The following is a 25,105-nucleotide window of genomic DNA, read 5'->3' as shown; positions in this document are numbered from 1 at the left end:
GACGAGTTTAGCGTGGATGATGCGGGATCAAGAGAGAAGGCGAGCAAAGCCCAACGAGGTAGGTTAGGAGTTAGATAAGGGAACCTACCATTCCGAATTTGCGACCATGTCTGATGCTTCCCGAAGGTGGTGTCGTATTTGGCGGTGGAACCAGGCCTGAACTTGATCTTCCCAGAAGGGCGGTGGCACTCTTTGCCGGAGCGGGTGCATTGCCTGCACTTGGGACGGATGTCATCGCCTTCAGTGTGGTCAGCGGGCGAGTGTGGACTGAAATGGCAGTGACTTGGGGACAATGTCGCATTCGGATGCGTCAATCTCTGCCTTGATAGACGGTGACACCGGTACAGCGTGATTGAAGGGGTCTGTGCAACGGGGTGGAGCAGGGTAAAGCATACACTTGAGATGGCGGGCTGTTGAAAATGCACAGTGGTCAGTAGCCAGCGTCTTCTAGGGGCGGAATCTTCGCCTGGGAATACCTTTACATGCTTCACAAGGGTCCTCTACCTTGTCTCGGTTGGTAGTGCCGGGCATGGAAGCTTCACTCGGGCAGGAAAGGCGAGGTGGGAGTATAGAAGAGAGAAGAGGAAAGCATCGTCACACAGATGCAGTGGTCGAATTTGCCATGAGAAGGTCATGAAGGTAGGAGAAGCCGTGTGTAGCGCGAACGAATGGGATATGGCAATTGCTAAGCGTCACCCACAACCTCCACGTCAACTCCAATTTTTCCATGGCCGATTCCCAGAAAAGACTGCAACGTCGTGGTCGGGAATGTGACGGATTGCTGGAGAGCAAGCGGTGATGCACCCATGTTCATTTCCTAGGTGGGCGAGTGTGTGATCGAGAGCGAACAGGGTCAACACCCAGCACAGGCACGCCCAGGCCAGGCGCGCCCCGGTGTGCTGGTGCGTTGGTGCAGCTGCCCAAATGCACTTTCCCTAAACCGAGTCTCTGGGGGGCGGCAGGGTCGGTCGGGTCCTTGTTCCCCTGCCCGCAGGTGCTAGCGCCTAGGACCTAGGGCCTAGGGCCTAGGGCCTCAAGGACCCGACATCAATCACGAGCATGAACAATGGCCTATCGACTGGGACGAACCACGCGAATAAGTACAATGCATTGGGGTGGATTGGAGAGATTTTCGTTAACATCATGATTTTGACCGGTGATGCCGGTTTATTTTTGCGGGGATTATGCCACTATTGAATGCAGGCCCGCAGGCCGCTTGCTGTTTGCTTAATTAGGCTCAACCGGAACGCCTTGCAACCCTCGAAGAGACATGAATGTGGATTGCCTTAGTCGACATTGATTTTGACATAGTCGGCTTCTTCGTCAGAGTCCTTCTCCCAGTCACTCATCTTGTCAGATGCTTCCTCGCCCTCATAGGCAGGCAATTGCTCCGAGTCCTCCTCGCGACCGGCCGTTACCGAGCGATCCTCTCTAGCCTCGTCCTCCTTTGCCTTGTTCTCCAGGCTCTTGTCATTTTCGGTGGTCGATGTCTGCTTCGTCTGAGCAGTGGCAGAGACAGCATCGCGTGGGGCATCGTACATCTCCTCGTCGGCGTCGAAGAGAAGATCCTTCTCGTTGTGGGCTGGACTCGAGGAACCGGAGATGGGAACCTCCCGCTTGTGGATCTCACGCTCGACCTTGGGAACCTTGACAACAAGCACACCATCCGTCATCTTGGCAGTGATGCCGGAGACGTCGATGTTAGCAGGGTCACGCTTTGTGCCCAGACGAATGGCCTTCTCAAAGACACCATTCTCTCTCTTGCGGCCATTGACGACGAGCTGAGCCAGCATCTGCTCATCGACATCGGGCCGATGCACAACACCGGTGACACGGAGAACACTGTTCTCACCGTCCCAGTCAACACCGACGTCTTGCTTCTTGGCTCCGGGCAGTGAAAGGTGAACGACATAGCTGGAAGGTGTGTCGAAGATGTCGCTGCGTGGCTCAAAGTCGACGTCCTCGCCCCTCGGCGGTGCGCTATACTTGTCCAGACCAAGATTCTCCGCGGCTCCCGTCAGATCAACACCCAGGCGCTCGCCGAGGCTGTTCAGAAAGTCGCCCAGGTTGAAACCCTGGCCGGTCGGCTCCTCGCGCTCCCGAGGTGGGCCGCGTTGATGATGACGGTGTGGGTGTGAGTGGTGGCGAGGACCTGTCCAGAAGGGTGGGGGGCCGAACATGAAGGGAGGCCCGTGTGGACCACCAAACGGACCTCCTCTTCCACTGAAGCCACCAAAGCCACCGCGACCACGGCAGCCGGGGCCACGACGACCTTCATGCTCGGCAGCAGATGGGCCATGGTGACGACCCCGTCCTCTGAAAGGGAAGCCACGCTGGCCCTCAGGCTGAGCAGCTCCGGGAGTGGCGGTGGAAGGGTCGACCACGGGGGGGTCGTCAGCAGCAGGCTGCTTGCCTTGTGCCTTTTCGCTGGACTCTTGAGCACCTGCAGCCTCGTTGGATTGCTGCTGCTGCTGCTGCTGCTGCTCCGCAGTCACATTGTTGTTGGGTGCATATGCTGCAAAGAGCGGATGTTCGTCGAGATTGGCGACAAAGTCCCAGAACGGGTTGGGAGGTGGGTTTAGATGATTTAGGGAAGGCATTGTGTATGAATGCAACAATGTCGACAGACAAACGGATAGATTGAGGAAGGGTATGAAGCAGGAAAGGGGAAACTACAACGACCAAGCCACAGCATACACAGGCTTTATAGCGAACATCAATGTTCGTATGCGTGCCCGCCAGGCAAACACATTTCGTAACCCCCCTCGACAAATCAAATGATGGGCAGCGTGAGAAGTTGGAAGCTACCAGAAGTGTCGAATGATGATGAGTCCCGTCTCGCGCCGCATTCGCCACATCTAGGCCGCCAGAAAGAGGGGAAACAGCCACACCCTGACAAGTTTCTACAGGGGAGGGGGGAAAGATGTGTGGCGTACGTATGTCCAGATGGGCGCCTGGACGGCCATTCGCCCCAAGATGGGTGCCTAGTTTGGAGGGGGAGGCGAACATGATTCACTAAGAGCGAAGTGCAGAGAATCGTTGGAGTTGGAGTTGGATGCTTCGGGGCCGACGGGCTGGCCAATCACCGCACCGCACTGGGATGACTAATCATCGTGTTCTCTCTCTGTGTCTGTTTCTCTCCTTTTGGCTGGATGGGCCTTGTGGGAAAGGCCGACACGACACAGTGTTGCAAGTGTCCGTCGAGGGCTATACCGAGTCTAGTAGGTTGGCTATGCAGTAGCAACTAAGAGGCGATACATGATGGCTGCAGGCGATATAGAACCTTATATATGTTCTCTACAGAATTCGGAAATGGGTCCTTTCTGGACCATCCAATCTTACACAGACTAGGGGAGACACAGGACATGCAAACGCCATGCTGAACTGCTGCTGGAACGGAAACTCATAGCTTCGCACCAGAGGAGGACTTGGGCGGACTCGGCTGCAACGACAACAACCAACCCAAGCCGGCGACGAGATCCTTCACCCATTTCTGCGTGGTCGAGATCTCCGGATAGAAATAGGCCCAGAGATGAGGCAGGCCGGGGTAGACGATCAGTCGAGTGGGCGAGCCAGCCTGATGCAGGAGATGCGCGTAGTACTGTTGGGGTACATGAAGTCAGCTTTCACCATACGACTAAAGGTAGTCATCCGCCGAGGGGGTCCGTGGTGGGGGGCACTGACAATGGCGCTGTCTCTCCAGATATCCATACCCGCGCACTGGTAGAAGACGGGCGGCAGGCCGGAGTGATCCTTGTAGAAGAACGGCGTCGTCAACGGGTCATCGGCGCGCATGCCCGCGAGCTCTATGTGTAGATGAAAACCCCAGCCAGTCAGCAATGAATGTCACCCATCAAAAAGCTCTTGGGAGCAAGCAAATCTTACCACCGTAGAAATCGTTGGTCGCCGGAGTTCCAATCGGGACGTCCTTGTTATCGTGCCACGACACCAGCTTGCCGGGGAACAAGTCGATGCGTTTGCCCGACACATCCGTCAACATGTGCGGCATGCCCGTGCAGACGAACAATGTGCCCGTGAGAGGCGGCTGTAGTCCTTCGTCGCGGGCCATGTAAGCTGCGTGCACCGAGAGATTGCCTCCCGCAGAGACGCCGGCAGCGATGAAACCTTTGGAGAGGTCTGCGCCGAGCGTCGCGGCGTTGTGGGCCACCCACTTGACGACGTCGTAGTACTCGTGGACGGCAGTGGGAAACTGTGCCTCGGGTGTCAGGGAATAGTCGACGTCGACCACAATCACATCTTGGCTGCGACAGAGGAGGCGGCAGGTAAATTCTTCGGTTCTGTCAAAAAGGTGCGAGTTAGATCTGACATCCGAGAAGCAGCCTTCCTATATCCTCGTGCATCCGCCCAGCCGTCTCAAGCTCACCAAAAGGTACTCACTCGAAGCCGCCCATGCAAAACCCGCCCGAGTGCGCCATCACGAGTACCGGTTTCTGCGCTGGTGCTGTCTGCATCGGCCGGTATACCCGGAAGGGCACTGCTTTACCGCTCCTCGCCGTAACGGTGCGCTCCTCGATTTGGCATTCCGGTTGAGGCAGCGCCCCAAGCGTTTGACGGACGAACGAGCTCTTCATGAAGCGATGTGAGCTGGTCGCGGCTAGCTTGCGCGCGCTGGCCATGTTATCGCGACTCGGTAAGAACGGGCGAGGCGTCCCGCGTTCCCTGAAGATCTACTTTTCGTCAGGCTGGTCCCTATGGGCGTGTTGGATTGGGTGACGAACGGCATCGAGTTCAGGGTGAATCTTAGACAACGCCGGAGCTTGTCGCGCGATCTGCTCGAAGATCGCCTCGTCACTGCTTACTGTGTGAATACGACACTGTGCGGTTCGAAGTACTTGCCGTCATGCATACCTTGTCATAATGTCGAGTGCAGCCGGGGAAAGCGATCGATAGTCGAGACGTGTGGACGACGATCAGGAGTTTTATCAAGTATGCTTACGATCTGGGGTCCCCGGTATTGAATCGCGTAAGACGAGTCTGTGCAAAATCCCCGAATTGAATATAAACCAAGATATATATCCATGTATCGTGCTCTGCCGTGTAGCTGGACGCCTAAGGGTGGAGCTGAACTCATGGATCGCCGTTCCCGATAGTTTGGGAAACAGCACCCAAGTCAAAAGGGCATCTGCACCGTTCGACCCTTGCAGCAGTCGTGCCTTTTGAGCCCACCAGGCATTGGTGACAGCACGCGGTTGAGAGTGCCATGTTAGCGTATGCAATAAAGCTATTTTGGAGGTCCAACACCGCCCATCGCTGCCATCAACGACAGGTCCCCGATAGCGTAGCTGGAGCAGAAGCGACGGAATTGACTGCCCGTTCTGACACCATTCGACGACGTGCAGTGCCGGGGTTGCAGTCTTAAGTAAGCGACCGTCAGCTCGATCAGGCCTATAGGTACTCGCTTCCTCGTCGTTGATATGTCATTCGTCTCATCGCAAGCGTACGTTTAGCCGTCGGGGGATTACGGTGGATCAACGGATCCGAATAGGATCGGAGGACAAGGTTGTTTTGTGGCTTGAACGGGGATGCTGAATACCTGGACAGGTACGTCGGATATCAGACCCCTGCAGGACCTAGAAAAGACCTTTCTTGGAGAAGTCGGCTAACCTGCCGTTCCAGGTCCAGGCTTCGCGTCTCGCCCGAGCCGAGGCACGACGGAGCTTGCGAGATAGTGAACGGCATCCTCTTTTGATGACCAAACACAAGTTCCGCATGTTGTGAGCAAGAGTAGAAGCAGATCTGTTCATAGTCTCCTGCTTTCCGTCTTCTACCCTACTCACCTGTCGGCGTCGGAGCTTGTATACCTATATCTCTGCCTCAGTCCTCATCCACTGACCTAGGAAACGTACGTCACCTTCGAACACATTGCCCAGCATGTCCGCCGAGCAAGACGTGAAGCTTCACGACTTCCAAAACATCTTCCGGCTCGATGGCAAGGTCGCCGTCGTGACCGGCGGTTCCCGCGGCCTGGGTCTACACGTCGCCTCGGGTTTCCTGCAAGCCGGCGCTGCCAAGGTCTACATCACCTCGCGCAAAGCCGACGCCTGTGCTTCGGCGGTCAAGGCGCTCAACGCGCTGCCCAACATCAAAGGCAAAGCCATCTCCATCCCCGCCGATGCCTCCAAGATCAGTGAGATCCAGCGCCTCGTCGCAGAGGTCAGCAAGGACACGGACAAGGTCGACATTTTGTTCGCCAACGCGGGCGCCACGTGGGGTTCGCCCTTTGAGCAGACGCCGGAGAATTCCTTCTCCAAGGTGCTCGACCTGAATGTCAAGTCGGTCTTCTACACGGCGCAGAAATTCGCGCCTCTCCTTGAGAAGGCTGGCAAGATTGGCGACCCGAGTCGGATCATCATCACGGCCTCGGTGGCGGGCCTGGGCGTTGGCACGCTGGGCAACAACGCGACCTTCTCCTACTCTGCCTCCAAAGCAGCCGCCATTTCGCTCACCAAGAACTTGGCGGTCGAGCTCGGACCCAAAGGCATTACGACCAACGCGTGCGCGCCGGGCTTCTATCCCAGCAAGATGGCGAGCGGGCTGCTGGAGCTGGAAGGCGGTGCGGAAAAGATGGCCGCAGAGATTCCCGACAGGAGACTAGGTGAGCCAGAGGATATCGCCGGCCTAGTGGTTTTCATGGCGAGTCGGGCGGCCAAGCACCTGAATGGTGTGACCATCACCACCGACGGTGGAGGGATCTTGTCCAAGGGAAGGCTATGATTGACGGATATTGATATGTACGTCTGATGAGGTGCATGGACACGAACGCGAATGCTCCAGCGGGTTATGTTAGTCCTGTACAGCTCCTGTCCCCAATATAATTTCGCAAAAACCCGTTCTGCACATGACCAGGCAGTGAAATCTTGGCCATCGGTAGTCTCACCTTGAACAGCAGTTGCACCGCTCGTGCGAGTTCGCTCCGACTTTCCAGGTAGAATCGAACGCGCGCTTCGACCTCCCCTGAGTTCTGCTTTCGCCCGGAGCGTTACCCACCTCGCAGTGCTGGCTGAGATATGCAACGGTAGGAAATGCGTCCTCTCGCTTAAGGACATGGGATCGACGTCGGAAGTGATTCGACTACTCTTCCTTCGTCGAGCCACATCCACGTGCGGCTGGACCTCGTCGTGGTGTAGCTGCTGGTAACCTCTAAATCGGGGCCCACCGACATAGACGGGACCCAGCGACGACTATTCCTTTGTGTGGGCATGTCTCACCACGGTGGCGCCTCGACCGGCCTGCTCTGAAGCCTGCGGTTACGACATGGGTACCCAACAGGACACGCAAGGGTTCTAAAGGTCAAGTCAAAGGTAGCCGGAGAGTATTTGATCAGGAAATTCTTAAAGCGAAGACAATGTGCACAAGCTCTCCTCTCGTGACGGATTCCTGGACGTTGGGCACAAAAAGCCATGGTCCACATCCAACGCCTGACTTATCGAAGCGCGAGGTAGATACTGTAAAAGGTAATGCGTATCTGATGCCACTAGCAGTCAGCCGTGCTGTCTAAATTGCAGCTGCTTCTCGCTGTTCGACCGTCGTAGCTTGCTGTAGCCTCTGTTCCGTGGGACGTAAATGCAGGTTCCTGTGCCATGACTTTAGTATCCAAGGTGGACTGTGCCCAGTGGTTCGCTGAGTAGACGAGCTGCTGCAAGCTACACTCGCCGAAGGTGAGTTGTCAGTGGTGCGTACGGAGTACTTTGAGCAAGGGAGTTCGCCGACAGCCTTTACAGAGAAACCCTGCAAAGCAGCCCAAGACTGAATATCCCTTCCATGATTGAGGGCTATAATGGACATCTCCGTTTATGTTGGAGTTGGCTCTGAAGCCTGACACGCGAGCGTCTTGGGCAGGTCTTGCGCTCAACCAGCATATCACTACCGAGTATAGCGATGCTTCGTGTACGCTATGCTCCAGTAGTAGAAATATCGCTGGTCAGCAAAGCAGCGGGATTCCCTCGTGGAACGAGATGAAGCAGCAAAGCGCGTGACTTGTCGCACGATTGCTGGAGGAGCATCAAAAACGGCGGTCACGAGTAGAAAGTCCGGATATTCTTCTCCGGGCCTTTGATGCTAGCCTCAGCAACCACCTTGACCTGGAGAGAAAGGTGTGTATCATGGAGGAACCAGGTATGCTCTGATCATAGTAGCCGCTATTGGCTGCTGAAACGGGTCCGCCCACTGATGAATGACGATCAATGTCTTAAGAAGACGAGCAGTTGCATGATAGACACAGGGGTTCATTTCCTTGAGAATGATGGCGGTGCCTCGACTTGGAAACATCAGAGCAGGGCTCTGCAGCATCAAGGCGTCATTATCAGGTTACCATACGGTCGGTCCTCAGAGTTTGAAGAACAATGGCTTCTGCGTTTGTGTGCAGCTCGAAGCTTATGCGCTCTACAGGCACGGAAGCTAACGTTGACTCGGAGGTCGATGGAGGAGAGTCGGAACTGAACTGCGGCGCTGAGGAGTCCAGGAGTCCAGGAGTCCACCTGATTTGCTTCCTCAGTCCTCCCTGCCTTTTTTTCTTCTTTCGGCTCCTCCCTCGCTACGGCAGCAATGGCGTCATTGACTGTCTCACTCACTCTGGTCGTGCGTGTCCATGAGAAACCAAAATGGCTGCAAGGGCTGCGCAGAGTTCATCTATCCCTCCGATGTATGTGAGACGACGCGCCCCTCAAACGTTGGCGTTTGAAATAGAAGACTTGTCCCAGAGAGCCGTCCCGGTGAATGTTAGACGAGAGTTTCGAAGGCACCCAGGGTCGCCGGGTTGCTTCTGCAGGGCAAAGCGGTCGACCCCATATGGTCCCAGCCAGTGGGCAAGGGTCATCTTTACCCAGATTGACCTAAATCTCGCCACGGCAGTACGCCGGTGTGCGAGTGACGCACAACGACGTCAATTTGCTGGGGCTACTTGGTTAGATCCTTGAATTTGGGCACTGGGCACGCCAGTCAAGCATCAGTGGACCTGGCACTCGTGACCGACCATCCGATTCTGCCGTCTTGTCGTAAACAACGGGGGCCACATGCCACACGCCGTATCGTTGTCAGGTGCTTTGGGCGAAGGGACTGGACCCTGCTAAGCTCTGAGAAGACCGAACACGAGAAGCATCCCTCGCCCTGGGGACGCCCGAGGCGCCCTCGTGGCAAGCCGAGTCAAGCTTAAATGTGCAGCCCGGCTGCGCTACTCGTACAGCCTAGCGATGACGCTGATATGGTCAGCCACAGATTACGGGGCCCTCATTTGCGTGGGCAAATTATTTCATCAAACATCACATACTGTAGCAGGTAGGTTGTCTATCACGCAGAGTTTGTAGCGGGTACTGGCCACTAAGCACGCTGATTGCTTCGAGGTGATTTGCGCATGCTCATCAGGCGTGGAATTAAGCAGCTTGGCCAGCGAGACAGGTCAGTGTTGATCACCCACGCCGACCAGCCAGCAGCGTTGTCGCCCCCCACACGCCGCCTATCCTTCTCCCTCGCGCCCGGCACCGTTCAACTGCGGCCTCTTCTGACACTCGCAAAGATTCGGAGGTGCACAGACTGTCCATTCTTTTGCCTCCCGACCATCCGCCACTCCACCGAACATCACTGCCCTTTCGCGTCCCTTGCCCGCCCCCCAGGCAACCTCTAGTATCCCTCTTCGCTGTTGACGATCGTCATAACCCAAGCAAAGGATCCTGCTGCCCGCTCCACTTCTTTCGCCCACTGCCGCCGCTGTCCTCTGCCCGGCAGAACCTCCAAAACCACCGCCCTTCCACTTCCCGCCGCCAAGTCAATCCAATACGACCGTTTCCCTCTACGACCCTGCATCTGTCAGAGCTACGAGATGTCTTCTTCATCATAAGAATTCCATAAAACCATAAAGTCAACGTGAAGAGACCAAGTCGTTGCTGTCGCGCCGGCGCTGTTCTTCCGTTGCTTTCGATTCCGACCAGGCTGGTCCCCGAGTACCTGTGTTAACCTATTACCTTGCGGCTTGATGGTTCCTACCTTCTGAGCCCGCGGTACGTTCTCGTGCCAGAAGCAACACCGATTCTTAGAACATGTCCCATTCCTCCACAAACGAGCAGGCTACGGCCGCTTATCCCGAACCCACCATTGTCACATCCTTCCGCGACCACACAGTGCGACCAAGCTTATCTCCAACATCCTCAAGCTCTTCCTCGATAGCCTCGAGCAGTTCAGAGTCGGAGCCACATCTAAGGCCGGTATCTCGAAAATCCAGAGCCGATAGACCGAGAATGGCGGAACGACAGCGCTCGTCTTCCATTATAGTCCCCAAAGGTCGGGTTCAACAAACAGAATCGGCCAGTTACCCGCCAGACGATGCTCGTGCCATGAGCCCCCGTCGCAACAGCCAAGACATCGAGAAACTGGAGCACGACGTAAGGCAAAGCTTGAAAGAGTATGTAGCTCTCAGAGCAGCAGAAGTGGCATGCTAACAAACCTTAGACAAGCCCGAACACTTCAGTCTTCTCTTGCCGCTCTCGCCGAGAAGATTGATGAGGTCAAATCAGACCACGACAAGCTCGAGAGCGAGAATCGTTTCTTGCAGGACTACATTGGTGGTCTCACTAGAACCATGTCCAAAGAGAACAATCTCGGCCGAAGTAGTACTTCGGCGAAGAAGAAAGGACGACGATAACAATCCTGGTCACCAATCCTTGTTTTTGGCACACCAGATGCACGTTCCACATGCATTCGCATTGCCTGGAGTAGGCGGTCTTGACACCTATACGAGGCCGACCTGTTACGCTGTGCTGGAGGGGCAACTCGGTCGGTGCCCGGCAGCTTTCTGGACGTACCCGCACTTGTTTCAGCATTTCACAGCGAGGGCGTTGATTTGGCATTTTCAGGATACCAGTTGCATGAACTACGACATGAAGCAGTCACTATGATACCTACCGACCACTCGGCTCGAGCGGCTCGACATTGCATACCGATATGAGCACACATCAATTATTGCCAACACCAAAGAAAGCTTTCGGCCTGTATATTATGGCGGTTTTGGCGCAAATATTAGGAGAATATCTACCGGTCTTCAGTGGTTGCTAAAACCGACATTGGGGACGCAGGATGAACATAAAGAGACCAGTCGACGGTATGGGGCGTAGCTAAGCGGTGGCTCCCCCTGCCATCTAGACGATAGAGAGATAGTTGTGTCACTACACGACAAGCTCATTTCTCAAACATAATTTTCCATTCCTACTACCCAGTGTCTTGTACACGCCCGCGGTTGAGGCAATGCTTTTACTTTTAGCACTCGGTACTTTCATCGTCTTTGCATCGCTCCTTGTTGTGCCCCTGCATTCCTCATAACCTGAAACACCGGGCGCGCGCCCAGAAACGTCATGTCCCAGCGCATCTATACTTCCGCCTCCTCTTCAGCTCTTGACTGGATTACATGGAACGGTCCCAACCGCGGATTAACACAAGGATCCGAAAGAAATACCCGTTGCCGCCAACGAAGGTCCTCCGAGGCGCGCTTACGGATTTGAAGCCCGGTGACCCTGATAGCGCCCTTCTCCGGGCGCCTCCTTCCCAGCGTCTATGCTATGTATAGTAGAACGAACAAAAGCTCTGATGCCCACCATGTCACGGTCCTGTTGGTATGCCACCCTGATCTGGTAGAGTATGTGTTACGGATTCTGCGTTGCCCGTCTACGCTGTGCTTAGAGGTCGTTCTCGTTCCCGAGCAGGGCAGTATAGCGCTCAATGCCGGCGCCAATTACCACAGTCCTGTAGAGCTCAAACATCAAGCATGTAGATACTTACCACTAGAACACTACTAGACTCAAGGGGCTTTTCAGTGCGTGCTTGGAATACTGCCCGCTTCGTACCGAGCCCCCCTGTCGAGGCTCAAATCACGTGGTGCATCGTGCATCGGTCGATGTCACAGCCTTGTCACTCGCCTCATCTGTAGCCAATCTCCCAACGCGTCAGCCAGAGGCTTGGTTTCAGGCAGAGCTCCGGCCTAATCGGCCTCATTACAACAACGGCCATCGAACATCGTCGATATCTCATCTTCTACTCCGACAGATCGTCACCATTTCGCGGCTCCCCACGCCAGTCTTTTCCGCATACAGTTCTGCTGGAGTAGATCTAGCGAGCCATCTTGAACATCCTGGAACCTGTGTCTTAGTATCAATATCACATCATGTCGGACCTTCAGAGTCAGCACGACAAAGACGTCGCTGAAATCGCAGTCAAAGTAAAGGAATTCCACAAGAACCAGAAGCCCTTCCGAATCTACCATGGCACAACCGGCAGCACCCGGCCCATGGCCTTCAAGGCCGGCACCTTTATCGACACTCAGAAGCTCAACCGTACTTTCCCTGTCGACAAGGAGAAGATGACCATCAAGGTGGAGCCAAAGGTTGCGATGGACGAGCTAGTTGCGGTTACTCAGAAGCAAGGCTTCCTTCCTCAGGTTGTCCCTGAACTGATGGGCATCACCGCCGGCGGTGCCTTCTCCGGAACTGCCGGCGAAAGCAGCTCTTACAAGCACGGCCTCTTTGAAGAAACAGTCTGCGAGATCGAGATCATCGTCGGCGATGGCTCTATTGTCACCGCCAATGCATCGTCTAATTCCGACCTCTTTGAATGGGCAGGCAGTAGCATGGGCACCTTGGGCATCATCACCCTTCTCGAGGTCAAGCTGGTGCCAGCCAAGAAATATGTCCAGCTCGAGCTCAAGCGCGCCAACGGCATCAACGATGCCATGGACAAGATCGAGGCTGCTATCGCGGATCCTAGCAACGATTTCATTGATGGCATGCTTTTCAACAAAGATTACGGCGTCGTCATGTTCGGCAAGCTGACCGACAAGCCAGAAGGTGCCGAGATTCACTCGTTCGTCAATCGCAACGAACCATGGTTCAGCAACTACATCGAGAAAGTCGGCTCCAACAAAAGCGCCGACCCCAAGCCCATTGCACTGCCCGTCGACCAATACTTCTTCCGGTACGATCGCGGCGTGTTCTGGGGCGCCAAGCTTGCCTTTGACTACTTCCACGTTCCCTTCAACCGCGTCACCAGATGGGCTTTGGACCCCTTGATGGGTTCTCGCGTCGCCTATCACGCGCTGCACGAAGGTGGCTTCGCCAGCAAGTACGTTGTCCAAGACTTTGACATGCCCCGCTCCAAAGCCGGTCCCTTTGTGGACTACATCAACTCCATCCTACCCAACTACCAGTTCTGGCTCTGCCCGGCCAAGAACGGCAAGGACCTACACGTGATGAACAAGTTCCGCGCGCCGAGCGGCGATGAGGAAAAACGTCGCATCATGCAGGAAGACCGCATCTACAATGTAGGCGTCTACGGCAAAGGTACCAATGACTTTGATCAGTTTGTCAAGCTCAACCGCGAGATTGAGCAAAAGCTGTGGCACGAGTTCTGCGGCGTCAAGATCTTGTATGCGCACGCCTACTACACGGAAGAAGAGTTCTGGGAGATCTACAACCGCGAACCCTATGACCTCGTCCGCAACAAGTACAACAGCCAAGGATTGCCGACCGTTTACGACAAGATCAGCCAGGACATGCAAAGCGGAAGGAAGCCGCCGAAGGTGCTGGCAGGCACGCGAGGTGCGGTGAAAGCGTTCTTGGGACTGTTGAGTAGTAAGAGACGCACAAGCTTCCTCTTAGACAAGAGACAGGGTGGCACTGCCAGCCAGACACCCCAGCCAGCGGCGAAAAAGGCGGAGGATAAGGATGCCAAGAAGGAGGTCAACGGCGTCAACGGCGCCGCAGAGAAGGGCCCCGTCAACGACCAAAAGACCTCCAACGAGCAGCAGCAAGTCAACGGCGTCAAGAAAGAGGAACCCGCCGCCGCCGTCGCCCCCGTCGCAGCCCCCACCGCAGTCGCCGCCAGCGCCACCTCCTCCTCTGCGGCAAACGGCGACGTCAAGGACCCCGCCACCCTGGCCGGACCCGGCATCGAGCGCCCTCCACCACCAGTGAAGGGCGAGTCCGCCTTCGCCATCCCACTCCCGGACGGCGACGCGAGCGAGTCCACCGCACTGCACGGCCACAGCGCCATCGAGAAGCCCGTGCAGGTGACAGCAGTCGGCGGCGGTGACGACCCTGTTGCGGCTGCTGACGATCTGTTCGATAAGGCGGTCGAGGCGAAGGCTGGCGCTGTTGCTGGCGCTGATGCGGCGGTGGTGAATGGTGAGGGCAAGGCTTAGGCTCAGACTTGAATTGAGCCGGTGAGGGCCCAAAGACTCGGAGCTAGCTTTGTCTGCTCTGACAAAACGTACATACAAGGGGGGGGAGAGGACTATGGCGGCTGCACGGCGTATGTGCACAAGTGCGAGATGGCCGTTGGTATACCTTTCCCCTTCTTCATTGGCTTTGTTGATACCCCCCCTGCTGCTGCTGTGCCCCGACGGAGTCGCCCATATAGCTGGCGCCGAACGAAAAGTGGATTAGATAGATTAGGTAGCTGCTTTTCGAATGTAATGTTGACACCGGTGAATGCTACACACAAGTCAGGGGTTTGTCGCCAGACGAATGTGGTGTGGGCTCTATCTATCGTCCGTGGTTTCCTGGAATCCTGCTCTTGCGCTACTGATGCCCTGCTAGCTGCTGGCCTGCTCGTCCGGCTGGATTGGAGAAAGACACGGAAGTTTTGGTCCGCGAGCCTGGCGCAGGAAGTTCGAGAGGGGAACACTTGACGGTGGCATGATGCGTGGAAGAAATCGCACCGCAGTGCAGTGCAGATGTTTCCACTGGCTTCTGATCTATCTACCCAGCGACTGACTACTCCCAGTTGGAAGACGCTGAACATAGGCACACAGAATTGTGTGGCTGTCTGATCTCAAAACCGCCCTTGTGGCTTCGCGCGCAAGTACTTACTTGCCCTAGAGACTTCGTTGTCAGCCACAGCTGTTCCAGAACAAAACGCCAGTGTATGCGCGTGCGACAAAACAACGCAGGGCGGATCTCATGCAGCAGAAACCCACCATCTCCTCATGCCACCCCCCTGCCCTTTCCTCCTTTCCCCTCCACGGCCATCTTCGCCTCCCTCTTCGCCTCCTTCCTCGCCCTCTTCTCCGTTCTCCTCTCCTCCTTTTCCATCTCAAAGTCCGCTCGGGGGCCCTTGAGGAACCTACCCGGGTGAAACACATTGAAGAGCAACAACGCGAGCAGCATGGGCGTCGAGTCGAAGACGAAGGTGTACCACTCGTTCTTGGTGATGGAGGATTCGACGCCGGCGGAGAATTCGATGAGGCGGTAGAGGTTGCGGAAGACGATGAGGGTCAGGGCTGCGTAGAGGGCGTAGAGCAGTGGTAGGGCGCGGGTGGGGGCTTGGGAGGTTTGGTGGTGGAGGATGTTGGGGTCTAGAGAGGACGTGCGGTTGGGGTCGTAGGTGGTGTTGTGAGCCAGTTCAGCGGCTGAGAGATCGTTGTTGTTGCTGTTGCTACTGCTGCTGCTGCCAAGAGTGGTGTAGTAGGCGCCGTGATGGCGGAGCATGAGCTGGAATTTGACGGCGATGCTCAGGAAGACAAAGATGAAGAAAAGTTGCATCCCGACGCCGCCCATGTAGACATTCAGGCCGGTCTTCTGCAGGGAGGCGGACATGTCGGGTCCGAGCAGCATGGCGCCGGAGAGCTGTACGATGAAGGCGAAGATATCAGCAAGCACGAACATGGTTCCAAGGTGGCGCGCGCGCAAGCCGAAGACCTTGTCCTCTTTGGGAGACATAAAGCAGTGTATCATACGTCCCAGGCACATGTAGCAGAATGCGTTGATCCAGAGCGGGGCGAGGATGATGAGGAGCTGCTGGAAGGTGTAGTATGTCACGTTCTTCTGCTCCGTGACGGAGAACGTGCGGGCGATGTAGCCGCCGACTTCCCATAGATTCCCCATGATCAGAACGATGAGGAATGGTTTGCGGTGCAGACAGGCTTGGAAGATGTGAGCCAGGATAGTCAGGCCGAACAGTACGGAAAATGCGATTGCCGCGTTGTATGAAGGGCAGAAGAGCCATAGTGAATTCGGGTCGTCGACGGGATAGCACTGGAATCTTGCCATCGTGTTGACGGAACAGGTCTGTGGGATTCGGAGGTCTTCCTGGCGCCTTCTGTGGTCGAGGACGACTGCTCAGTATGGACATGGTGAGCTGGTGAGCTCGCAGACAGTCTTATAAATCGTACTCCGCGTTCTATAGAACATCAGTGGCCCGAAATAGACACAGCCAGAAGCGTTAGTAGGTACGATGGCCGTAGGGGTAGGTTGGCCAGCTGCTACGTCCCAGACAAGTGTGGCATCGTCGTGTCCAGTTTCGAACGAGACCAATCTTGTGCCAGGCTCCAGGCTTCGACTCGACCTCGTACCGAGAGCTTGGGTTGAAGCTCAGCCATGTTGGAGGTGGCTGAGGTGGATAGATAAGGTTGAACAAGGGAGAGTGACCCTTGTCAAGACATATGGCAGATCCAAAAGCTTTGTCGTACAGCTGGAATTTGGGAGTTTCTAGTCTATCAGCTCTGCCATTCTGCATGGGAGTCGGGACCCAGTTTGGGCCCCAACAATGCCTAGCTTCATGCTCTACCGGCACTGCAGGGGTTGCCTGGCCCCGTTCCTCGTATAACACTAGCTGATGTGGGTTTGGCGCAGGCTTCCTCTTTAACGACCATCGACCTTCAGTCCTGGGACTTGCGCGGCAGGAGATGGTCATGATCGGTACTAGCGAGCACCGGGAAGTGGTGATGATTTGATCGTTGAACGCCTTACGGTGTCGCAGGAAGTCAACAATGGCTCGTCTGGCGTGTCGACGACGGAAGTCTCAGTTCCATCATATTCGAAGCTCTGGTCATTCTGTCAACAACAGAATCAGGATCTGTCACTCGTGGGTATAGCAACTACGTCCAAGGGTGAGCATCCGCCAGCTCCATCTGTGTCAGTGGCTTGCGGCCGCTTTATACAGTCGCCGAGTGCTTCGTACCTGCCTAAGCGCGTTGAGCATGGCAAGCACGGTTCCGGTTCGCATATGCGGATCGAAGGTGAGATCTGGATGTGCCACATGCAGTAAGTTCTTTCTACGAGTCCAATCAGACATCGACTGATGCTTTCCCCTCCAGAAGCAAGGCGTGTCAAATGTGACGAAGAGAAGCCAGCCTGTCGGCGCTGTGTCAAGGGTGGCCGCCAATGCAATTACGAGCTACCCAAATCTCGGCGAGATCCAAATCAACTCGTCTTCGTCAACTACTCGTCGACCGTACCAGCAATAAGATCGGTGTCTCCACAGTCCCATATCGACCCTGTTGCTCAACGATCCCTGGCTTTCTTCAAGGAACGGGCCGCCGTCGCTCTCGGGGGTCCATTCTCGTCTCATTTCTGGTCTGAAGGCCTGTTGCTCCTCGCAGAACATGAGTCGAGCGTCCGTTATGCTCTAGTCGCCCTGGGATGTGTCTACGAAGATTTTGCCCTCTGCGGAAAACCTCGAGTCTCAGACTATGCCCTGCGTCAGTACGGAAAAGCCATCCAAGGTGTGGTCGACCTCCGCATCTCGCAAAACCCCTACGCTGTTGAGGTAGCCCTTGCAACATGCATTCTCTTTGCCTGCTTGGAAAGCCTGAGGTGCTTCTACCACTCCTGCTTAAGTCATTTGGCCGCTGGCATCAGAGTCTTCCAAGACCACAAAAGCATAACAAGACCAGAACGAGCATCTATCCTTCCAACCGAAAGCTTACAGACTATCTTTGTCCGCTTGGACTCCCAGCTCGTCGAACTCGGCGGTCCCAAATTTGGTGAGCGTTTCTGGCTGTACAATGACGCCGATGCCACCATGCCTGAAACGCTCCATTCCATGGATGAGGCCATGCGTTACTTGGAGCTGTTACTCAACCGTATTGAGTGGTTCTTGCGAAAATGCGAGCACGTCGCTACAGCGTACGGTACGGCCCCGTTAACCTTGGCTCCTCTTTACGAGGAAAAACAATACTACCGCAGCGAATATCAGGTCTGGCGCGGAGCTTTCGATCGCCTGATGGCACTACCGTCTACCGATACCTCTTGTGTCGACCGCGAAACTAGCATCTTGTCTGTCAATCTGTTAAGCACCACGATCGCCATCATCCTGGAAGTCGACATACTGGACGCGGAACTGGATTTTGACCTCTGCCTACCCCTGTTCCAATCCATTGTCGCAGACGCAGAACGATTCATCGCCCGGTCTGCATCATACAGCGTCTCCCATCACCCACCCTCACCGCACACTTCGCCCCTGAATTCTAGCAACGACAGCAGTTCCGGCACACCGCTAGCCAACTCCGTGCATCAAGACCAGAGACATGTTCAGAGCCCTCAACAGCCCACACCAACCATTCTCCCCACCTTCTCTATGTCTATCGGCTGCGTGCTGCCTCTCTACCTCGTCGCATCCCGCTGTCGCCACAGCGCCACCCGCCACCGCGCCCTCCACCTCCTCAAGCACTGCAACCGACGCGAAGGCATCTATGACGCCGCTGTTGCAGCCAGCATCGCAGAGCGCCTCATCATGTTGGAAGAATCCAACGCAAAGGCAACTCAAGACGCATCAGGTAACGCCGCGACAACAACAGCCACCGATGCCGATGACGATCTACAGGTGCCGGAAGAGGTACGTGTCAAGTCTTTGAATCTGCAATACAACGAGGATGAAGAAGGGGGAAGGGCCGAGTTCAGCATGCAGTTCGTAGGAGAAGTCTCTAACGGTGGGCGAGACGGCGGCATGGCTTTCACGGAACTGATCCAGTGGTGAGGTGTCGGCCTGAGCAAGTTGCTGACTGCGAGACGAGTCGGTGAGGGAGGAGGGCCATAGACACGCTCTGAGGCGCAACCGCATAGACATCCTCACGATGACTATACCTGTGCTTTTATTATCTAGACAGGTTCTATCTACATACATTGCACCTTTCATCATCCGCATTAAAACACTATCTCACGCCTTCTTTCCCCACTGCCTGTCTCTTGCCCTCCATATTCCCCCTACTCACAACTCCTTCAACACCTCCCTCCTCTTGTGCTTCTTCATCCCCCTCTCCACCGGCATCTGCGGCCATTCATCCAACATCACCTCCGCGTCATCCTGCCCCTGGCCCCCAGTGACAGTAAAATTCCACACCGCCCGCGCATCTGTATCCACGACGAGCGCATAATCCCCCGCATAGACCTTCTGGTTCCCCTGCTCGTCAAACCTGCCCAGACTCCCCAGCGTCAGATTCAGATACGCCGTTTGCGGAGAGTCGGCGGTGACGTTGAAGAGGCGCTCGTAGGCCACGAGGGTCTTGAGCGGGTAGGGCTGCGGGCCGTACTGACCGGTCAGGAAGGCGAGGAGGACGTAGTCGGAAGTCACGTTGCCGGTGTTGGTGATGGTGATGGGGAGGGTTAGGAAGGGGCAGAGGTCGAGGGGCTGGTTGGCCGGGCAGGAGGTGGTGAGGGCGGAGAGGTTGTAGGTTGGGGCGGGGGACTCGGTGGAGCTGGAGTTGCTGCTGCTGCTACTACTGGCGGCGGGGGAAGAGGTCGTGCTGTTGGGAGAGGAGACGGAGGCGGAGAACTTGGTGTAGTGAAGCCCGTAGCCGAAGGGAAGAACGGGGGAGTTGTACCAGCGGTAGGTGCGGCCCGGGTTACCGCTGCTGGCGTTGGGACGCAGGCCCATGTCGGTCATGGGCACATCGTTAACATAGTGAGACGGATACACCGTGACAGGAAGACGACCCGCTGGGGCCGTAACCCCCGTGATGATATTGATCAATGCTTGACCACCGTCCTGGCCCGGGTAGCCGCCCCAGATGATGGCCGACACATTCTCGTTGGCCAGCCACTCGGAGTTGTCGAGCGAGGTGCCGAACTGCGCAATGATCATTGGCTTGCCCAAGGCGGCGAGCTGGCGACCAACGTCGATCTGACCTGCACCCCAGCTAACCGTCTCTCGGTCATGGTCTTCCTCTTCGTCGTCCGTGGTGAGCCCGGAAGCGTAAATAATCACGTCCGCTTGCTGGGCGGCGGCGAGGCCAGCGGGCCAGTTTCCCGTCGTGGGGAAATTGGAGAACGCGGCGTAGAGTGCATTCACGTTGGGCAGCTGCTGGAGCGCGTAGAGAGGCGAGTGCATGTACGGAGGAATGCCTTCATAGTTACCTAGCATTTCGGTCGTGGCGTTGGCCCAGTTGCCGACGATGGCCACCGTGATGTTGCCGCTGTTGGATCCGGACAGGTCTAACGGGAGGGTGCCATCGTTTTTTAGAAGGGTCATCCCAGACTCGGCAGCACGAAGAGCGAGCGCTTGTGCTTCCGGTGTAGAAACGTCGTCGAACGTGTAGCTGCGGTAGGGCGACGAGTCTTCTGGATCAAAGTAGCCCAAGCGGACAAGTGCCGAGTATAGGCGAACGAGGGCAGTGTCGATGACGGTTTCGTTAAACAAACCCTGCTCGAAAGCATTGGGCAGAAATGATGGGAACACGGTGCCACAGTCCAGGTCGGTGCCAGCAATCAGAGCATCCGCCACTGCCTCCTCACGGGTGGAGGTATATTCATGAGGAATATAGATGTTCTGGATAGCATCGCAATCTGAGGTCACGTAGTGGCCGTCTGCCTCCCAACCCCAATGCTCGCGAAGAATTGTCTGCAACACATACGGGTCCGCACAGGTCGGAACACCGTTCATGGCGTTGTAAGAGCACATGATAGATGAGACCTTGGAGTCTCGGGCGCATTGTTGGAATGGCTGCATGTAGTATTCGCTCAGGTCCTGCATCGTGATCTCGGCGTCAAAGCCATAGCGATCGTGACCGTGCCAATCCTCTAAATCATACCCAACGAAATGCTTGCATGTGGCCACGATCTTGAGGGTGTCCTGGTTGCCCTGCAGCCCGGCGATTAACGCGTTGACATACGACTTGAGGTGGAAGGTGTCCTCTCCCGGGGTTTCCAAGGCTCTTCCCCAACGCGGATCACGGACAGGGTTGATGTTAGGAGTCCAGAAATCAAGACCTGTGCGATTGAAATTGTTGAATGCTCGTGCCTCCGTTGAGATGACTGTGGCAACATCATGAATAAGCTGGTCATCGAATGCCGCACCCATGAGAATAGGCAGTGGAAAACTTGTGGCATAGGAGAAGTCTCCTGTGTCGCTGAAATTGACTCCAGGCGAATCAGCAACACCATGGAGTGCCTCTTGCCACCACTGGTAGAAGTAGAGACCTAGCCTGGGCACGCCAGGAGAGGAACTTCCGGTCAGATTGAACTTCTCGGCGGTTGTCAGCTCCTTCACCAGTGCACGAGCTCTGTCGGCCACTGAAGCTGAAGTGTTGCAAACCGTATTGTTCGACAATGGCCCACTGGCACAGTCTGGGAACTGTTGTGCCAGCGTCGGCACGGCACAGAGGCCTGCTACTGCTGCGGCGAAGGAGACGGACCTCGTGAAGACCATCTTGACAAGCGTGGTGTGCGATTGAGCCAGAGAGACCGGTAATGGTATCTCTGGCCACTACAACGTGTAGCACTCGCCGATATTTGTACCTACCGCCGATCATCTATACCGTCAATGCGGAGTACGGGATTCTCCCGTTTGACAGCATCGAGGCAAGGACTCTGTTTCTCCTCATCTTGGTAGAGCTTGACAGTGCCTGGTCATCTTCCGTCATGAAAGAGGCTCCTCGACGACCTGCATGAAGGGTGACTGCCGCAAAGCTTAGTTGGGCCACCGAGCTCCGCTCGTCGAGAAGAGTTTGTGTCCGAAAGAGGCAGGCAAAGACCTCACAGCGCGGCGACTGTGACTCTTGGATGCGGAGATGTTGACGCATTGCACTGAATGCATGCGTAGCCATGACTAGCTGGTACGCGCCGCCGAGTGAGCGATTATGGAAAGGACGGCAATACGTGGTAGCTGATTTGCCGGGGAGAATAGCAGGCAATAATATAGGCTAAAGTCGCGGTCGCCATATCGTGGAGAGGCGCAACTGTGGGGAAAGGCGAAAGTGACCGTCGGGGTCGGCCCTGATCAGGGTTCATCTCAGCCCCTGATGGCCTCTGTCTCTTCCGGGAGTGATCCTGACCTTTCCAGCCTGGATAAATTGGCTTCTGCGTCTTCGGTGCAGCTTCTATACCCGTTGATTCGCACGGCAAATTTCAAACCCTCCCCTTCTGGTCCCGGAGGTCCACTGCCCACCACTGAAATGTCAAGAGGATCCAAGCACCCTTGGCCATGCTTGCAGAAGCTTGACCTATCTCCGCTGATCGATGAGGACCATGCCTATAGCAGCCACGTTTGTGCTCGCCACAGACCCGAGAGCTCTCAATTGGTTGGACCGTTAAGCCACCGCACTACATGGAGGATGTGGGCTGACGAGTCGAGGAAGCAATGCTGTCTGCCCCTCCAACAGTTCGACGAGAATTAGCCTGAACCGAGATCACGACCGGCCGCCTTCAACCAGCTGCTGGGGTTCAGGCCGTCGGATAGTTGCTTGATCCATATATCTGGTCCATGGCCATTCGACTCCGGTCCGTGAACATCGTTGTCACCTAACTCTTGCCAGCCCAGCTGAACCTTACAGTCCCGACAGTCATGGCACCTACCGGCAAGCCGTCCCAGTTCAGCGATGCTGCTCTTCAGCACCGTTTGGAGCTCGCAGGAGGCACCGGACCCGCAGCCCTGTTCAGAAACTTGCGAGTGTTCGGCGTCGCCTGCTTCGCCTGCATTGGTGGCCTGCTGTACGGATACAATCAGGGTGTCTTCTCAGGTGTTTTGACAATGAATGCATTCGGGAACCACATGGGCTCGTACATCACAAACACAACCAAGAGGGGCTGGCTCACGTCAATTTTGGAGCTGGGCGCCTGGTTCGGCACGATGTACTCTGGCTTCCTCGCCGAGATCCTTTCGCGAAAATACGCCATCATTGTCAACACCATGATCTTCATCCTCGGTGTCATTGTCCAGTGCACTGCCACGAGCGCTGGGCATTCGGCTATCCTTGGAGGTCGATTTGTCGTCGGTATGGGAGTCGGGAGTATCTCTATGATCGTCCCAATGTAAGGCCGCTGTTTGAGTATGATCCTGAATGATGCTAATGTTGCCAGGTACGTCGCCGAATGCTCACCGCCTGAACTTCGCGGTCTTATGATCGGGTTGCAACAGTTCGCAATCGAGTTTGGTATCATGGTTTCTTTCTGGATCGACTACGGCACCAATTATATTGGCGGCACCGGTGACGGGCAATCAGATGCAGCGTGGCTTGTTCCACTGGCACTTCAGCTCGGGCCTGCGCTGATTCTCGCCGTCGGCATGTTCTTTATGCCTTTCACACCTAGATGGCTGGTCCACCACGGACGGCCCGACGAGGCCAAACAGACCTTAGCCAAGCTGCGTTCCATGCCGGTCGAACATGAGCTCGTTGAACTCGAGTTCCTGGAAATCCAAGCGCAATCAATCTTTGAGAAGAGGACGGTTGAGGCCAACTTCCCTCATTTGTCACAGCTGACCTGGATCAACACAATCAAACTCCAGTTTGTTGCCATTGCCTCGTTGTTTAAGACGATGCCAATGTTCAGGCGCGTGATTGTGGCGACAGTCACCATGTTCTTTCAGCAGTGGACCGGCATCAATGCTATCCTGTATTACGCACCGACTGTAAGTGGCATTGCCTCGGGTGGGATACAGACTTGCTGACGCTGTGCAAAGATCTTCCAGGAGCTCGGGTTGAGCTCGAACACGACTTCTCTATTGGCTACCGGTGTGGTTGGTGTAGTCATGCTGCTTGCCACCGTAAGTCTTCTGCCTTGTCCCTGCAAGAAGTCTCTAACAGTCTTCAGATTCCCGCAATTCTGTACATCGACCGCATCGGCCGTAAGCCAGCCCTGATTTGGGGCGCGATAGGGATGGGGCTCTGCCATATCATCGTCGCGATCATCTACGCAAAGAATGAGCATCAGTGGCCTACTCACAAGGCGGCGGGCTGGGCTTGTATCGTCATGGTGTGGCTCTTTGTGGCACACTTTGGTTGGTCGTGGGGACCATGGTAAGTGCTCTTGTTCTAGGACATCGACTAGGTGCTGACGTGTGCTCAGTGCTTGGATTGTTGTTGCCGAGGTTTGGCCTTTGTCGGCTCGTCCCTATGGTATCGCCCTGGGTGCATCGTCCAATTGGATGAACAACTTCATCGTCGGTCAGGTTACGCCCGATATGATCAGCGGCATGCGTTACGGTGAGTCAAATTACCATGCCAGAGACAACCACTGACCCTCTTCAGGAACATTTATTCTTTTTGGCGTCCTGATCTTCATGGGTGCTGGCTTCATTTTCTTCTTCGTACCAGAGACCAAGCAGCTGACTCTCGAGGAGATGGACATCGTGTTCGGCAGCAGTGGCGTCGCAGCTGCTGATCAAGAGCGTATGGCGCAGATCAATCGTGAACTTGGCCTCGATCGTCTAGTGGGCGGTGGTATCAGTCCTCCCAGCGAGCAGGAAAAGTCCGCCAACAACACCGTTGAGCTACCAACGAAGGTGTAGACGAGCATGCGGAATTGGGAGCGCGTGAACTCTGACGTCCGGTAAGGAACTGGGACTGCTCCAGAGCGATCCACATTCACTCATTGTCCTGGCGATGGAAACGCAAGGCGAGCGCTCAACTCGATAATGATTCAAGAAGTCCTCATGGTGAAGTGGCCATCGTCAATCCCTGCTAAAGAGACTCTTCATGTGGCAGATAACAAGAACCTTGACGAACCTTTGGTCCATGTGCCACTTACGTCAAAGATAATTCAGTAAATATAGGATGAATTACTAATTCGGACTCGGTCGTGCTCGATACTCTCGTGATACTGGCAAGTTGCATAGTAAAAGAGATGGGTAGGTCGTGACGGCATCAAATCAGTATGTGTAGCCTTGTAGCAGCTGGAGTCGAAGACGATGGAAATGATGTTAAACTTAGCCAAAACCCAGGTGTTGATAGAAGAGCAAGTGACTTGAGATGACGAGTAGAGAGCAAGATGGCGCCTCGTGGGGATCACTCTCTCAGCCTTGTGCGGCGAAACAAAACTCCGGGCTGCGCCACCCGGTGTTCCCTCTTTACCCTCTTGACCCTCTTCATGACGAGGTGATTGTGCTGTGTCAGTGT

At 55.5% G+C, this 25,105-nt stretch overlaps 9 protein-coding genes across 9 annotated transcripts; 5 read left to right on the top strand and 4 right to left on the bottom strand.

The window, feature by feature from the left end:
- Positions 1–1,286: 1,286 nt before the first annotated feature.
- Positions 1,287–2,600, bottom strand: HMPREF1541_01007 (uncharacterized protein; the record flags this gene model as incomplete). The annotated part of the gene is made up of 1 exon (XM_008713308.1): positions 1,287–2,600. The coding sequence occupies one exon, from the start codon at positions 2,598–2,600 to the stop codon at positions 1,287–1,289; it is 1,314 nt and encodes a 437-aa protein (XP_008711530.1).
- An 803-nt stretch (positions 2,601–3,403) lies between these two features.
- HMPREF1541_01006 (uncharacterized protein) lies at positions 3,404–4,637 on the bottom strand (the record flags this gene model as incomplete). Its single annotated transcript, XM_008713307.1, has 4 exons — positions 3,404–3,601; positions 3,685–3,806; positions 3,886–4,298; positions 4,399–4,637. The coding sequence occupies 4 exons, from the start codon at positions 4,635–4,637 to the stop codon at positions 3,404–3,406; spliced, it is 972 nt and encodes a 323-aa protein (XP_008711529.1).
- Positions 4,638–5,892: 1,255 nt separating this feature from the next.
- Positions 5,893–6,735, top strand: HMPREF1541_01005 (uncharacterized protein; the record flags this gene model as incomplete). The annotated part of the gene is made up of 1 exon (XM_008713306.1): positions 5,893–6,735. One exon carries the CDS (start codon positions 5,893–5,895, stop codon positions 6,733–6,735), a length of 843 nt encoding a protein of 280 aa, XP_008711528.1.
- Positions 6,736–10,250: 3,515 nt separating this feature from the next.
- Positions 10,251–10,654, top strand: HMPREF1541_01004 (uncharacterized protein; the record flags this gene model as incomplete). Its single annotated transcript, XM_008713305.1, has 2 exons — positions 10,251–10,414; positions 10,462–10,654. 2 exons carry the CDS (start codon positions 10,251–10,253, stop codon positions 10,652–10,654), a joined length of 357 nt encoding a protein of 118 aa, XP_008711527.1.
- A 1,512-nt stretch (positions 10,655–12,166) lies between these two features.
- On the top strand, positions 12,167–14,197 carry HMPREF1541_01003 (uncharacterized protein; the record flags this gene model as incomplete). Its single annotated transcript, XM_008713304.1, has 1 exon — positions 12,167–14,197. One exon carries the CDS (start codon positions 12,167–12,169, stop codon positions 14,195–14,197), a length of 2,031 nt encoding a protein of 676 aa, XP_008711526.1.
- Positions 14,198–14,981: 784 nt separating this feature from the next.
- On the bottom strand, positions 14,982–16,046 carry HMPREF1541_01002 (uncharacterized protein; the record flags this gene model as incomplete). The annotated part of the gene is made up of 1 exon (XM_008713303.1): positions 14,982–16,046. The coding sequence occupies one exon, from the start codon at positions 16,044–16,046 to the stop codon at positions 14,982–14,984; it is 1,065 nt and encodes a 354-aa protein (XP_008711525.1).
- A 1,030-nt stretch (positions 16,047–17,076) lies between these two features.
- On the top strand, positions 17,077–18,753 carry HMPREF1541_01001 (uncharacterized protein; the record flags this gene model as incomplete). Its single annotated transcript, XM_008713302.1, has 1 exon — positions 17,077–18,753. One exon carries the CDS (start codon positions 17,077–17,079, stop codon positions 18,751–18,753), a length of 1,677 nt encoding a protein of 558 aa, XP_008711524.1.
- Positions 18,754–18,984: 231 nt separating this feature from the next.
- On the bottom strand, positions 18,985–21,420 carry HMPREF1541_01000 (uncharacterized protein; the record flags this gene model as incomplete). Its single annotated transcript, XM_008713301.1, has 1 exon — positions 18,985–21,420. One exon carries the CDS (start codon positions 21,418–21,420, stop codon positions 18,985–18,987), a length of 2,436 nt encoding a protein of 811 aa, XP_008711523.1.
- A 1,134-nt stretch (positions 21,421–22,554) lies between these two features.
- On the top strand, positions 22,555–24,498 carry HMPREF1541_00999 (uncharacterized protein; the record flags this gene model as incomplete). The annotated part of the gene is made up of 6 exons (XM_008713300.1): positions 22,555–23,021; positions 23,070–23,619; positions 23,671–23,754; positions 23,802–24,007; positions 24,057–24,193; positions 24,239–24,498. The coding sequence occupies 6 exons, from the start codon at positions 22,555–22,557 to the stop codon at positions 24,496–24,498; spliced, it is 1,704 nt and encodes a 567-aa protein (XP_008711522.1).
- Between the last annotated feature and the right edge of the window lie 607 nt (positions 24,499–25,105).

This window comes from Cyphellophora europaea (assembly GCF_000365145.1).
Source record: "Cyphellophora europaea CBS 101466 unplaced genomic scaffold supercont1.1, whole genome shotgun sequence".
Lineage (NCBI taxonomy): Eukaryota > Fungi > Ascomycota > Eurotiomycetes > Chaetothyriales > Cyphellophoraceae > Cyphellophora > Cyphellophora europaea.
Note: the sequence above shows the minus strand (reverse complement) of the source record. Positions and strands in the feature narration are given on the sequence as shown.